Consider the following 12604-nt stretch of genomic DNA (forward strand, 5'->3'; position numbering starts at 1 on the left):
TTCTAACCAGTTCCAGGGTGCCGCTGTTTCTTCGCTCTGGGAACCACACTTTGAGAACTACTGGGATAGGTAATCATCTTTGAAGATGTGTGGATAAAAGAGTTTCTCTTTATTCAGTATTGTAGTAGGCATTATGGGAAGGTGATGCTAGGAGTTTGCAGATGTTGGTGATTAGGGAATTAAGGGAATCTCTGAGTTGAAGGGATTGGGGATAGTGGGAGGGCCAAGAGCTGGGAGATAAAAGAAGGAAATGGGAGTGAAAGGCAGGCTGAGGAATTCAAGTGAGAGGGAGAAACCCAGCCTGACATGGATCTCACTGCCATGTGAAGGGATTGCTTTATTGAGTTTGACTGTTGAGGTGGTGACAAGAGTTGTACCTAAAACAGATGGACAAGGCCCTGAAGGTTTTAATGTATTCCTTTCTGTGTTAAATAGCAGATATGGACAACTTCTTTGAACTTTCATAATGGTACTCATTTTCCTTGATCATGTGTATTAATTGCCAGATGAGGAACTCTTTCTTTTGGGCAAATAAGGTCATAAAGATAAGCTGTGACCATTAAATGGCCATATTTATTTTATCAATATGGTTGGAAGCTAAGTTGGACATGATAAGATGTACACAGCCTCTTCTTCTTTAGAGTCCAAAGAGGTGACTTTTGATATCTAAGGTTATATGGAAACATCAAGGCAGAAAATGATGCAACTGTATTCTTAAAATCAAACATTTTTTATATTCCATTGGTTACAACTATTCAATATATTATTTTGATTTTAAAAATTCAAAGCTTGCCATATATAGGTGGATAGTATTCAGTTATGAAATCATTAGGATTCCCCTCTCCACCTATGGTTGTTAGCAAAATAATGCCCAAGTCTGTTTTAAAAGCCTACTGAAAAAAAAATTAATGAAATAACAGCAAATAGGAATTGTGATTTCTCTTTCTATAAAATATAAATATTAAAAATCCCAAATACCTCTATGACAGCAATATTCAGGAAATAATATTTTATAGTAAACATTTTTAATAAACAGCAGCATAAAATAATCAGTGTTTAATATCATCTCTGGTGTGTGAAATACAAATGCATATATCCTTAATATAAAATAGCCTTTTTGTCATTACAATTCAATGTTTGTCTATTTGAAATGCCCATAATAACAAATCAAACATTAAGTAATACAGTGATTAAATGCATGCAGTGAAAATAAGGAAAGATATGGTAGGGTGAGATATCTGAAAATTGCCGTTATATATTTGAAGAAAATCTATATCAAGTTAAAAACAAAGGAAACAAGAAAAACAGACCAGATATAAAAATGCAAAGATATATTTTCACTTCTGTGACACAAACCATAAGCATAGTTTTGTGCAAAAAAAGAGAAAAAGATCTGAAAACAAGGTCATCTTACACAACATTGTCAGCAAAGGAAAAGATATTTTTCAGTTTGTGAAAAAAATACTATTTTAATACAAAAGAGACTGTGTTATATAGTATCACAGTGTGATTATAAAATACATTATTACAAGTGGTTTTGAAATTTCATTTGCTCACTTTAATGTTTTCAGTTATTATAAAATGTTTACAATAAATGTTATAGTTCTTTATAAAAAACTAACTTGAATTTACTTTTTAACCATAATAATGTTTTACCAGAGTAGGTATTTTACTGGCTCATGGAATGCTAATTTCCCTTTAAGGGACTTCTAGAAAAACTCAGATTCACTGAAATTGTGTACTTAAAATAATAAATATTCTTGGAAAACAATTGATTGTCATATGATATACAAAATTGTGGTTTGAAGCTTCATCATTAAACAGTTGCATAGCAACAAAAGGATACAAATATTCTCCTCGACCTAAAGTTAAGAAACATAACTTCTGAATCAGCTTATTTATGCCACAAAAATAGGTCTTAATTTATCTCCCAGAAATCTGGATATAGCCAATTCTTCGAGTTCACAGTACCTGTAAGTTCATGTTTGTTATCTGAAGACTTGCAATGCATTTTGGTAAACATATTTTCTTGATTTCTCATGCTAGTTGTATTTTGTAAAAATGAAAACATCAATGTGTTTTTAATTCTCTTATATTCTCCTCATCAAATATCATTTCCGGGAATTACTTTTATATCCTTAGTCTCTTTACAAGTCTCTTATACCTTTAAAGTAAAAATGAGACTTTGAGACACTGTTCTTAGAATCAAGGAGGTTTTTTTTTAACAAGAAAATAATCAAAAGTAAAATTACTTTCTATATAGAACTTGAAACGCGTAAGAATTCTAAACTTGGCAAAAGATGGTTGGCAGGTAAATGCCATGAGCCGCACATCTGAAACCTCCCACTAAGGCAAAAATGGTCATGTTGCTTCTGTTTGCTAGCTTAAAGAATTCAGTTCTTGGTAACTTTTGAAATGAGAACTCAGTACTTGTTTTTTAGGAAGACCATCATATTTTGCAAAATAGAATTAATTGCCTTTGGATTCCAACTAACTGTATGAATAAATTGTTGTAATTCTTGGGGCGGGAATCAAATCTGTGAACATTACCAGCACAGAAAAAAAGGGAGAGAAACTTTAAAATTACTAGACATTGGTATCATGATGGAGTTTCCTACTTCCCTAGAGTCCATTGACCATAAGCACCCCAATGCCTCGGACAACTTGTAAACAGGGAGTTGCAAGGGGTGGGTGTGCTCATCTGTAGCCACACACTTATTTTTCAGTGTTACTGGTTCCAGAAAACTCCTTTGGGGGCTGTCCCCATGGGAACCCTTTTTCCTTTCCCACAGAAGCTGATCTAGGCTGTGGGGCCATTTTCCTGGCTGTGCTTCCTTTGGCGCCTCATTCCTAATCCACCAAAGCGAACTATCAACCAACAATCAATTCTAGCATCCACATCTAACCTTTTTATGGTCTGATGCCCTGTGTTATTCCAAGGGCAGTGTAAGCACACTGTGAGAAAATCTGGGAAAGACCCTCATGATCAGAGGAGGATTCACAAAAAGGCACACTCTACACCTTCTCAAAGAAGCCCAATGACATAGAAGGCTTCAGGGCTTGTTATACTTGTCTTATGGCTCATTTCCCTCCAGGGTTTCAAATTTGGCCTGAAGTTTCTTCGTTGATTCTGAACATCATTTCCATAAGAACATGTGCAGAGTCTAAACCGAATCAATATAATTCCTGAACATCTGTCCTGAAGAAAAGACAGCAGGTAGACAAATGCTATGGTATATATACATCTGGGGGAGAGACCAGTCATGGTGACTGAAGGCTAAAACACAAAGCACCATTTGACTTTTGGTTTTATATTTAATCACAAGGTTCTTTTCCTCTTCACTGGTGTGCAGTTTTCAGTACTTGAAACCACATGTTCCAATCCCAATGCCATGTCATGCACTCCAATGGAGTGCACATCCCACAATGTTTTTTGTTTTTTTTTTTTTCTGGCCTAGTGTCTGTCCTGCTTGGTAAGACACAGTCAAACTTCACAGAAGATACTTGTTGCGATGTCTGCTAAATGAGAACCCTACTTTAATAGAAACATTTGAATATAAATCTTTTCTATGGCCGTCTAGTTTGTCCTGTATACCACATTTACAAAAGTTGTGCATTTTACAGTTCTGCAGAAATCATAGATTCGGTGTGTCCATGAATATTGGCATCTCCTAGCAAAGATGCTTGCTTTGCGTCAATTTTGTAGGGTTTTTGAGATTTGTTGCCAAAAACGGTGATACCCATTCCACCAGGATGATTTGGAATTGACATGTGTGGTAGTAAAGGAATATTTGCTTCCTGATTGGATCCTGATGAGGGCAAGCTAGTCACATGGCCAGTGCTAGTCGACCCACTGGCACTGCTTGGGGACCGACTCTTGGGAGGTGGGCAGTGCTGAATCACTCTGGGAGGACCTGTTGGCTGGTAGTGGGCAGCTGGAAACGCTGCATATCCAGGAGGTATTGGGTATCCATTGATGGGAATGAATCGCTGGTTCTGAGGTATTGGCGGGCCAATGAAACCAGCAATCTGGCCCTGTGGTGTAATACCCTGGCTCGGGAATATGTAATTAGGATATCTGGGGTTACTGAGATTACTCACTGGGCTGGCACTGAGGGAGGTTGTCTGTGTGGTGGCATTTCCCCCAGAAGGAGTAGTAGAGCTGGTGTGACTTGACAGTCCCTCCCAGGACCGAAGCCGGACGTGAATATCTTTAAATCTTGGTCTCCTGGAAGGAATCTCATTCCAGCACTCTGTCATGAGGCTGTACATTCTGGGTGGGCAGTCTTCAGAGCATGGTAAGAGCTGCCGTTTTCTCACCATCTCAATCACTTCCTGGTTACTGAATCCATAATATGGCTGGAGTCCAAAACTGAAAATCTCCCACAGGACAACCCCAAAGGACCAGATATCTGAATCGGAAGAGAACTTGCCATACATGATGGCTTCAGGTGGCATCCAGCGAATGGGCAGCAAGGACTTACTCTGGACCCTGTAGTAATCAGCAGAGTAAATTTCTCTGGAAAGCCCCAAGTCTGAAATCTTTACATGAAGTTGCTCTCCGATTAAAATATTGCGAGCTGCAAGATCCTTGTGGACAAAGAAGTGACTAGACAGGTATTCCATGCCGGCTGCAATCTGAATTGCAATGTGCAGAAAATCTCCATGGTCCAGGCTGGATTTCACAGTCCCATCTTCATCACTGCTGCAGCCAACATCAGAGTGTGGGGATCGCATGATGAGGAACTCATGGAGATCCCCCTGATTCATATACTCAAAAAGCATGCACACAGGTTGTTCCTGAGTGACAGCACCTAGCAGGCAGACAATATTGGGGTGGTGCAGTTCTGCCATTAGGGAGGCTTCTTGTTGAAATTCTGTCCATTGCTGGGGGTTGTTATAATCTTTCAAGGTCTTGATAGCAACCAGCTGAGCGTGGTCCATGCCTGGGAGATAGAGATGGCCTTTATAGATTTTTCCAAAGGCACATTCACCCAATTCTTCCATAAAGCGTACAGCAGAAAGAGGCAGCTCTTTAGCCTTGCTCTGTGTGAAAGAGAGGAAAAAGGTGGTTTAAAACATTTCTTCAGGCAAGACAGCTTTGCATCCAAAAGGAGGGATGGGGCATATAGAAAAAGGTTCTATAAACAAATTAAATAAAATATTGTAGGTCTGTATATCTTTCAAATTGTTGGCTGCAACTCAGGGGAGGTGCCATAGGCAACTTTCCATCACTACCCTATCCCCTTCCCTCAACCTAGCCCTGAAATGGTTTCTTGCTGTTGTCTAGAGTCTTGGCACTCAAACTGTGGTCTGGGGACCAGCAGCATCAGCATCACCCAAACTTACTGCAAATGCAGACTCCTGGGCCCACCTCAGACCTACTGAATCAGCATGTGCATTTAACAAGACCCCAGTGGTTTCTGTGAAGATTATTAGGGTGTCAGAAGCACTACTGCAGAGGCTACAGCCTGGTACTCAGAGCATTTGTAATCTGGTCCTAATTCACTTTCCTGACATGATCCCTTGCTACTTCTTTAGTTAAACAGGTTTTCTCAATGTCCACCAGCGAAACCATTTACATTCTTGTGTAAAACTTTTGTTCCTCCAATGTTCTGCCATTCTTAGAATATTTATTGTGCTAAAAGAGAAACCAAAAGATTGTCCTTCTGAAGTACTCACAGTAGAGATGGGAAGGTCTGAAATGTGGTCCTCTCCATTGATTAAATCCTTTCTTTTCTAAGTCTGTTTCAGGCCCCACTTCCTGCAAAACCTTCCCTGACCACTATGGTCATTTCTTTGCTAGAATATTTTGCCTTTACTGTGAATGCCACCACACACACAAAGCAGTGTGGTGGCTGGTTACACACGTGGCCTCCATAGCCAGACAGTCTGAGTCGGAATCCTGCCTTCTCCACTTACCAGCTGTGTGACCCCGGATGCAACATTTAACTTCGTGCCTCAATTCCTTCATCTATAAAATGGGATGATAATAATTGTACTTACCATGTTATTGCAAACTTTTAATGAGTTAATGTTTGTAAAGCACTCAGACTTATGAGTTAATGTTTGTAAAATACTCAGACCTATGTCTGGCCCATGATAAGTACTATTTAACCTTTTGTTATTATTATCAACTTGATGTTTCTGTTCTTTTTATGCACATATTTTGTCCTCACAACCAGATTTCAAGGGAAATCTTATTGGAAGCACTGCCCTTCATACCAACGTATATCCCTAGGGCTTCTCAAGTGGGTTATTAATTGACCTTAAGACAGACAGGTGAAGGCATCTAGCTCACAATGAAAATAAGTATTGAATCATGACATTTGATCTTGGCAAGTAAATGTCTATAATGTCATATGTTTTTACTATTTTAAAATGTACCTCAAATTTAGTCTGATGTTTCATTTAATTTGTTAGAAAAGAAAGTAATAAAAACAATACATTTTACATACAACTGATTTTCAAATAATCCCCATCCTTGAAATCCTTATTTTGTTAAAAAGAATACTACCCTGAAAATTCTAATTGAAACTGACAATGTTGAAATACATATGAAATCCAGAGCTCTCTGTACAGAGTTTAAAACAACAGTTTAGAAAATTTGGTAAAAAAATTCTCTTATCCAAACTCTGCTAATTTAGAATTCATGGTAATTAGATTTGTTCTAGGCTGATATTTTCCAGGGCAAAATGCCCACTAACCTAATTGTAAGTGTAAATAAACTTGCAGCAAAATACCCACTTAAAAGGACAAATTGGGATTGGGGATTTTGGAACATTAATTATTCTATGCAAATAATCTGTCTCATTATAAATTGGTCTCATTTGTTCATCAAAGCAGACTTTGTGAGGTTTATATTTGGAAATGAGTTTTAGAAAGTTTACTTGTGCAGAAAGTAATGGTAATGTGTTGCTTTAAACTTTCAGCAAATTAAAGCTTATTGATCTAGTTCTATTCAATATAGTATTGTTTGTAATAGCAAAATATTACAAATGACCTCCATGTCCCCATAGAGAACACATTAAATCAATTACGGTGGAGCTAGTAAATAGAATATTCCACATTTGTAAAAAAAGAGGACGTTTCCTATGTACTGGTATGGAAAGGGCTACAAAATCCTTTGCTCAGCTAAAAATAAAAAGCAACAGAACAGTTAACACTGGGTGCTGCTTTTGTGTAAGAGAGAAGGAGAAAAATAACACATGAAATATATTTCTTCGTATAAGCATAAAGAAACTATAAAAGGATACTTGGGAAATAGCAGTGATTATTGGGGGTATGCAAGTAGGAACTAGAAAAAGGGGGCAGAAGTAAGAGATTTTTCACTTCATGCTTTTTTATGCTTTAAAATTTTTCAACCAGGTGAATATATTAACAATGCTCAAAATTAATTAATTTTTTTAAAAAAACAGGGAAATCTTCCCATCTTACTGAACTAGGAAATATCTTTTGCAATTACAAGTCCATCCACCATTTTTCCTTTTGCTTTTAGGGTCTGTATTCTTGTGGGAGCTCGTCGAATTCCTTTGAGAGAGCAAGGTGTGGGTAATGAAAAAGGTAACCAGTTGAGCCAACCCTACTTTTTTGTCTTGTAGCACTCGGAAGATTTTACTTTTGCTGGCAAGAGTAACCCAAAGTGAATTTTTCCTGCATGATGTTAAGATTGGAGATTTCCATCAGAACTTTTCCTAATGATGTAAATAAATCCAGTTTAGGTGAAGGTCCCTTGAATGGCACAGTAGATATTACTTACTTTTGGACAAAAATAAGATCTCTAGGCTTTTGGAGATAGAGAAGTTTAAGGGACTGAGTACTAAAACTTCTTTGTGGAAAATGGGAATTAGGAAGTAAACTCATGGAATATTAGACTGGTATAATGAGGAGTTAGAAACCCAATACCCTCTCCTCCTTCACTGCTTGAAACAAATCCATAGGCAGTATGGTATAATTCAAACCAAGTGAGCTTTGGACTCCTATAAATTTGGGTTTGCGTCTTGAATCTGCTGCTTTCTATTAATAATAGTTAATACTTACATAGCACTTACTTTGTGCCAGTTACTGTTCTAAGCACTTAGCAAATATTAACTTATTTAACACCATGATCCTGTGGCATAGGTCCTATAATATTAATCACTGACCTTGGGTGAATTTCCTAACTTTTCTGAACCTCTGTTTCCATATCTATGAAATAATGTACTATCTAGCTTGCGCTGTTGCAGTAGAAATTAAATACAACGATGTATGAACGTAATTCCCACCTAATAAGTGCTCTTTAAATCATTCTTATTGTCCTTATTAGGAAAGTCATCCATGAAGTAAAATAATGCAAATGATTTAGATCCATTTAAGCCTTAAGTAGTTCCAGAGTGTTTAAATTTCTTCCTGTTAATCTTTCTCTGTTCTCCTGTAGTTGTTAGTTTAAAAAAAAAATCCTTTAAAAATGACAGAGAATTTGTTTTGGAGCTTGAGGGTGGGTGAGAAGTTGAGTGGCCTGCAGCTGACTCCTCTGAGATGTGAATGAAGGTGAAGGCAACAAGAATTCATGTAGAAAAGTGGATGGCAGCAGATGGGAAAAGGAAGTAAGCCAGTCAAACTTCTGGAGGTAGGAAAAGAGGAAGAGGTGGACAGGACCTTGGCACCAGCCCTACACATGGCCTTGGGGCTTCGTGGCTAAGACCAGCTGCATTCCCCTCCACTGAGGTAAGCACATTTGTTCTCATATATTTGCCTTTGGAAAAAGAACACTTAATTTTGCCATTTTACAGATGGAGAAAGGGGCTAAAGAAAGTATCAAGAATTTTCAGGAGAGCGAAAAGAGCCACACTTGCAACTCCAAGGCTCTCCGGTTTTGGGCCACAGCATTCTGTTTGAAACCAGAGAAGCCTGCTGGCCAGCAATCCCAGATTGAAGCCGAATGTCTCTAGAGGCTCAGCCTGAGGCCTGCCACCTTGCAGGGCTAGGAGGTTGGCCTTCCGTATGTGGTCACTCTATGGAATTATAATTGTTCTTTCTCCCTGTTCAGACACATGAAAGAAAGTAGATTTTACCCCGAAGTATATCTTGTCCAAGCTCACCAATATCCAGTGGGCCATATAGCATATAATCCCAAGTCTTCTCCAAGGAGTCATTTACTAGAGCTACTGAAAACTAAATTTGGGGGGTTTGCTTTGCAAAGAGGCATGGAAATCATCTAAAATGGCAGAGTCCACAAAATCTTCCCTTCGAACACCTGTGCAGCTGCCAGCAAAGAAGTGCCCAGAAAAAAAAATGCTCCTAGCTTGGTTTCAGGGGAACAATTTCCACAGTGATTTGCATTTTTAAGGTGCTCAAGTTACCTGGTACAAATGAGTCCTAACTATAGACTCATTTTCAAATTTTACATAAATCCTGAACTAGTTAAAAAATCATAAAAACCCTTAAAGAAGCAGTCAGTAGACTGTACGGTGACGGCAGGAAATTAGCTGTATTGTTGAGGAACAGATGGTTTACATTATACAAACCCTTTAGGCTAAACTTGTTTAGGTCTGGCATATTGTAAATTATATTTTAGTAATGAAAGTGAAATGACCTCTGCTTGACCTCAAGTGGGGTTTGTCTGTTTGAACCAATGTAGTGGAAAACTATGAAAGAAAATGAAGTCATAAAGTTTTGGCAGTTCAATTTTGGCTCATTTCAAGTTAAGGGGTTATAAATCTGTTTAGTTTTTGTTTGACAAGTATTTGTCATACAGGGATGTACAAAATGTAAAGAAGTGTAAAATACACATGAGGCATGGTGCCAAAGTAAACCAAGTACAAAGGAAAACTGGAATGAATAGGGTCCCGGGCTCCTATCTCTTTATCACTCCCTCCATTAGTTGAAGGACAAGATGGCCTCGGTTTATTATATGCTGTAAGGCAATTAAGTACCTTAAAACTGAAACAGGCTTTCAGTTTCAATGTTAACATTTTTATTTCTCAAAGTAAACACACATCGGCCTTTAAAAAATTATATAAAATTATTATATAAAATAAAAGTTGATGCAGAAGTTAATACATTGTTCCAAGATGCTTCTTTCTTTAGGAATTTTTGAAAAGCAACAGTATTAGAGTTTAAATGAGCTCTTTACAGAAGGAAAATGAAGGAGAAACATTTTAGATGCGAGTCATTTAGATGTGAGTCAGATGGGAAAATTGTAGTACTTTCTAAACTGCTGATAAAAGAGACCAGGCTGATACTGGTGGCTTTTTTCACCTTAGTGATGACTACTAAGTGGGGATGTGGGAGAACTTTTAGATCTCTTAACTTTAGATATGAAAGCAATGAATTATGAGTAGAGTTTTTAAAAACTGTAATTACCTTGGTGGCTGTAGACAGATTAAGAGGGCCGACTTAGTGGCTTTATCTCTTTCCATCTTTGGGAAGTTATACCTTAGGTGACAATACATTTGAAATGACTCCTGGTGAAGCAGCCTACTACTAACCTATTTCCTGCTTGCTTTACAGAAGTGATTACCATAGGATATGAGGTGAGGATTTTGTGATGACCACCAACATTTGTATGCAACACGAAGCCTGCTCTGTCACTTTTTGCCTTGAACATAATGTCATATGATTGCTCTACTTTTGAGTCCAACTTGAAGTAGACACACAGATAAAAAACCGAGCTACATTAGGGTGGAGGCAATTGAGCCCAGGGTGGTTCTCTGGGACAGAAAGGGGGCTTTAACAACAGTAGGTGCTGAAACAGGACTCATATTCATAAGTCAGCTCCAAACCCCCCGCTGTGGTCCCTTTCACTCAAGGCCAGTTCATTACCCATGTTCTAATGTCCCAAGACTGACTGCTACCCTTTTTCAAATCTATGCTATTCTTTTGAAGCTGATTCTAGCTGGACACAAGTGTCTACAGAAGAATAGCAGGTTTACATGGCATTTGTGCTTGCCTCATGATATGGTTTGTCTGTGTCTCCAGTCACATCTCATCTTGAATTCCCACATGTTGTGGGAGGGACCTGGGGGGAGGTAATTGAGTCATGGGGGCAGAGCTTTCCCATGCTGTTCTTGTGATAGTGAATAAGTCTCATGAGATCTGATGGTTATATAAGGGGGAGTTTCCCTGCACAAGCTCTCTCTTTGCCTGCTGCCATCCATGTAAGATGTGACTTGGTCCTCCTTGCCTTCCGCCATGATTGTGAGGCCTCCCCAGCTATGTGGAACTATAAGTCCATTAAGTCTCTTTTTCATTCCAGTTTCAGGTGTGTCTTTATCTGCAGTGTGAAAATGGACTAATATAGTAAATTGGTACCAGTAGAGTGGGGCACTGCTGAAAAGACACCTGAAAATGTGGAAGTGACTTTGAAACTGGGTAACAGGCAGAGGTTGGAACAGTTTGGAGGGCTTAGCAGAAGACAGGAAAATGTGAGAAAGTTTGGAACTCCCTGGAGACTTGTTGAATGGCTTTGACCAAATTGCTGACAATATGCACAATGAAATCCAGGCGGAGGTGGTCTCAGATGGAGATGAGGAACTTGTTGAAGCAAAGGTGACTCTTGTTATGTTTTAGCAAAGAGACTGGCGGCATTTTTCCCCGCCCTAGAAATCTGTGGAACTTTGAACTTGAGAGAGATGATTTAGGGTACCTGGTAGAAGAAATTTCTAAGCAGCAAAGCATTCAAGAGGTGATTTGGGTGCTGTTAAAGGCATTCAGTTTTGAAAGGAAAACAGAGCACAAAAGCTTGGAATATTTGCAGCCTGACAATGCGATAGAAAATAAAATCCCATTTTCTGAGGAGAAATTCAAGCTGGCTGCCAAAATTTGCATAAGTAATGAGGAGCCAAATGTTAATTACCAAGACAATGGGGAAAATGTCTCCAGGGCATGTCAGAGGTCTTCACGGCAGCCCCTCCCATCACCCAGAGGTTTAGGAGGAGAAAATCATTTGGTGGACTGGGCCCAGGGTCCTTCTGCTGTTTGCAGTCTAGGTACTTAGTGCCCTGTGTCCCAGCCACTCCAGCTGTGACTAAAAGGGGTCAAGGTACAGCTTGTGCTGTGGCTTCAGAGGGTGGAAATCCCAACGCTTGGCAGCTTCCATGTGGTGTTGAGCCTGCGGGTGCACAGAAGTCAAGAATTGAGGTTTGGGAATCTCCACCTAGATTCCAGAGGATGTATGGAAATACCTGGATGCCCAGGCAGAAGTTTGCTGCAGGGGCGGGGCCCTCATGGAGAACCTCTGCTAAGGCAGTGTAGAAGGGAAATGTGGGGTTGGAGCCCCCATACCAAGTCCCTACTGGGGCACTGCCTAGTGGACCTGTGAGAAGAGGGCCACTGTCCTCCAGACCCCAGAATGGTAGACCCACCAACAGCTTGCACCGTGAGCCTGGAAAAGTCTCAGACACTCAACACCAGCCCATGAAAGCAGCCAGGAGGGGGACTATACCCTGCAAAGCCACAGGGGCAGAGGTGTCTGATGCACTGCTTGCATCAGAGTGACCTGGATGTGAGACATGGAGTCAAAGGAGATCATTTTGGAACTTTGAGATTTGACTGCCATGCTGGATTTTGGAATTGCATGGGGCCTGCAGCCCCTTTGTTTCGGCCAATTTCTCCCATTTGGAAT

General features: G+C 39.4%; 1 protein-coding gene across 1 annotated transcript in view; it reads right to left on the minus strand.

The window, feature by feature from the left end:
• Nucleotides 1-1008: 1008 nt before the first annotated feature.
• Nucleotides 1009-12604, minus strand: part of ROR1 (receptor tyrosine kinase like orphan receptor 1) — a 429604-nt gene continuing 418008 nt past the window's right edge. The window contains exon 9 of the mRNA XM_030912981.1: nucleotides 1009-5046. Within this exon, the coding sequence (XP_030768841.1) occupies nucleotides 3619-5046 (1428 nt within the window). The 3' untranslated portion in view covers nucleotides 1009-3618. The remainder of the gene's footprint in view (nucleotides 5047-12604) is intronic.

This window comes from Rhinopithecus roxellana, chromosome 12, assembly GCF_007565055.1.
Source record: "Rhinopithecus roxellana isolate Shanxi Qingling chromosome 12, ASM756505v1, whole genome shotgun sequence".
Lineage (NCBI taxonomy): Eukaryota > Metazoa > Chordata > Mammalia > Primates > Cercopithecidae > Rhinopithecus > Rhinopithecus roxellana.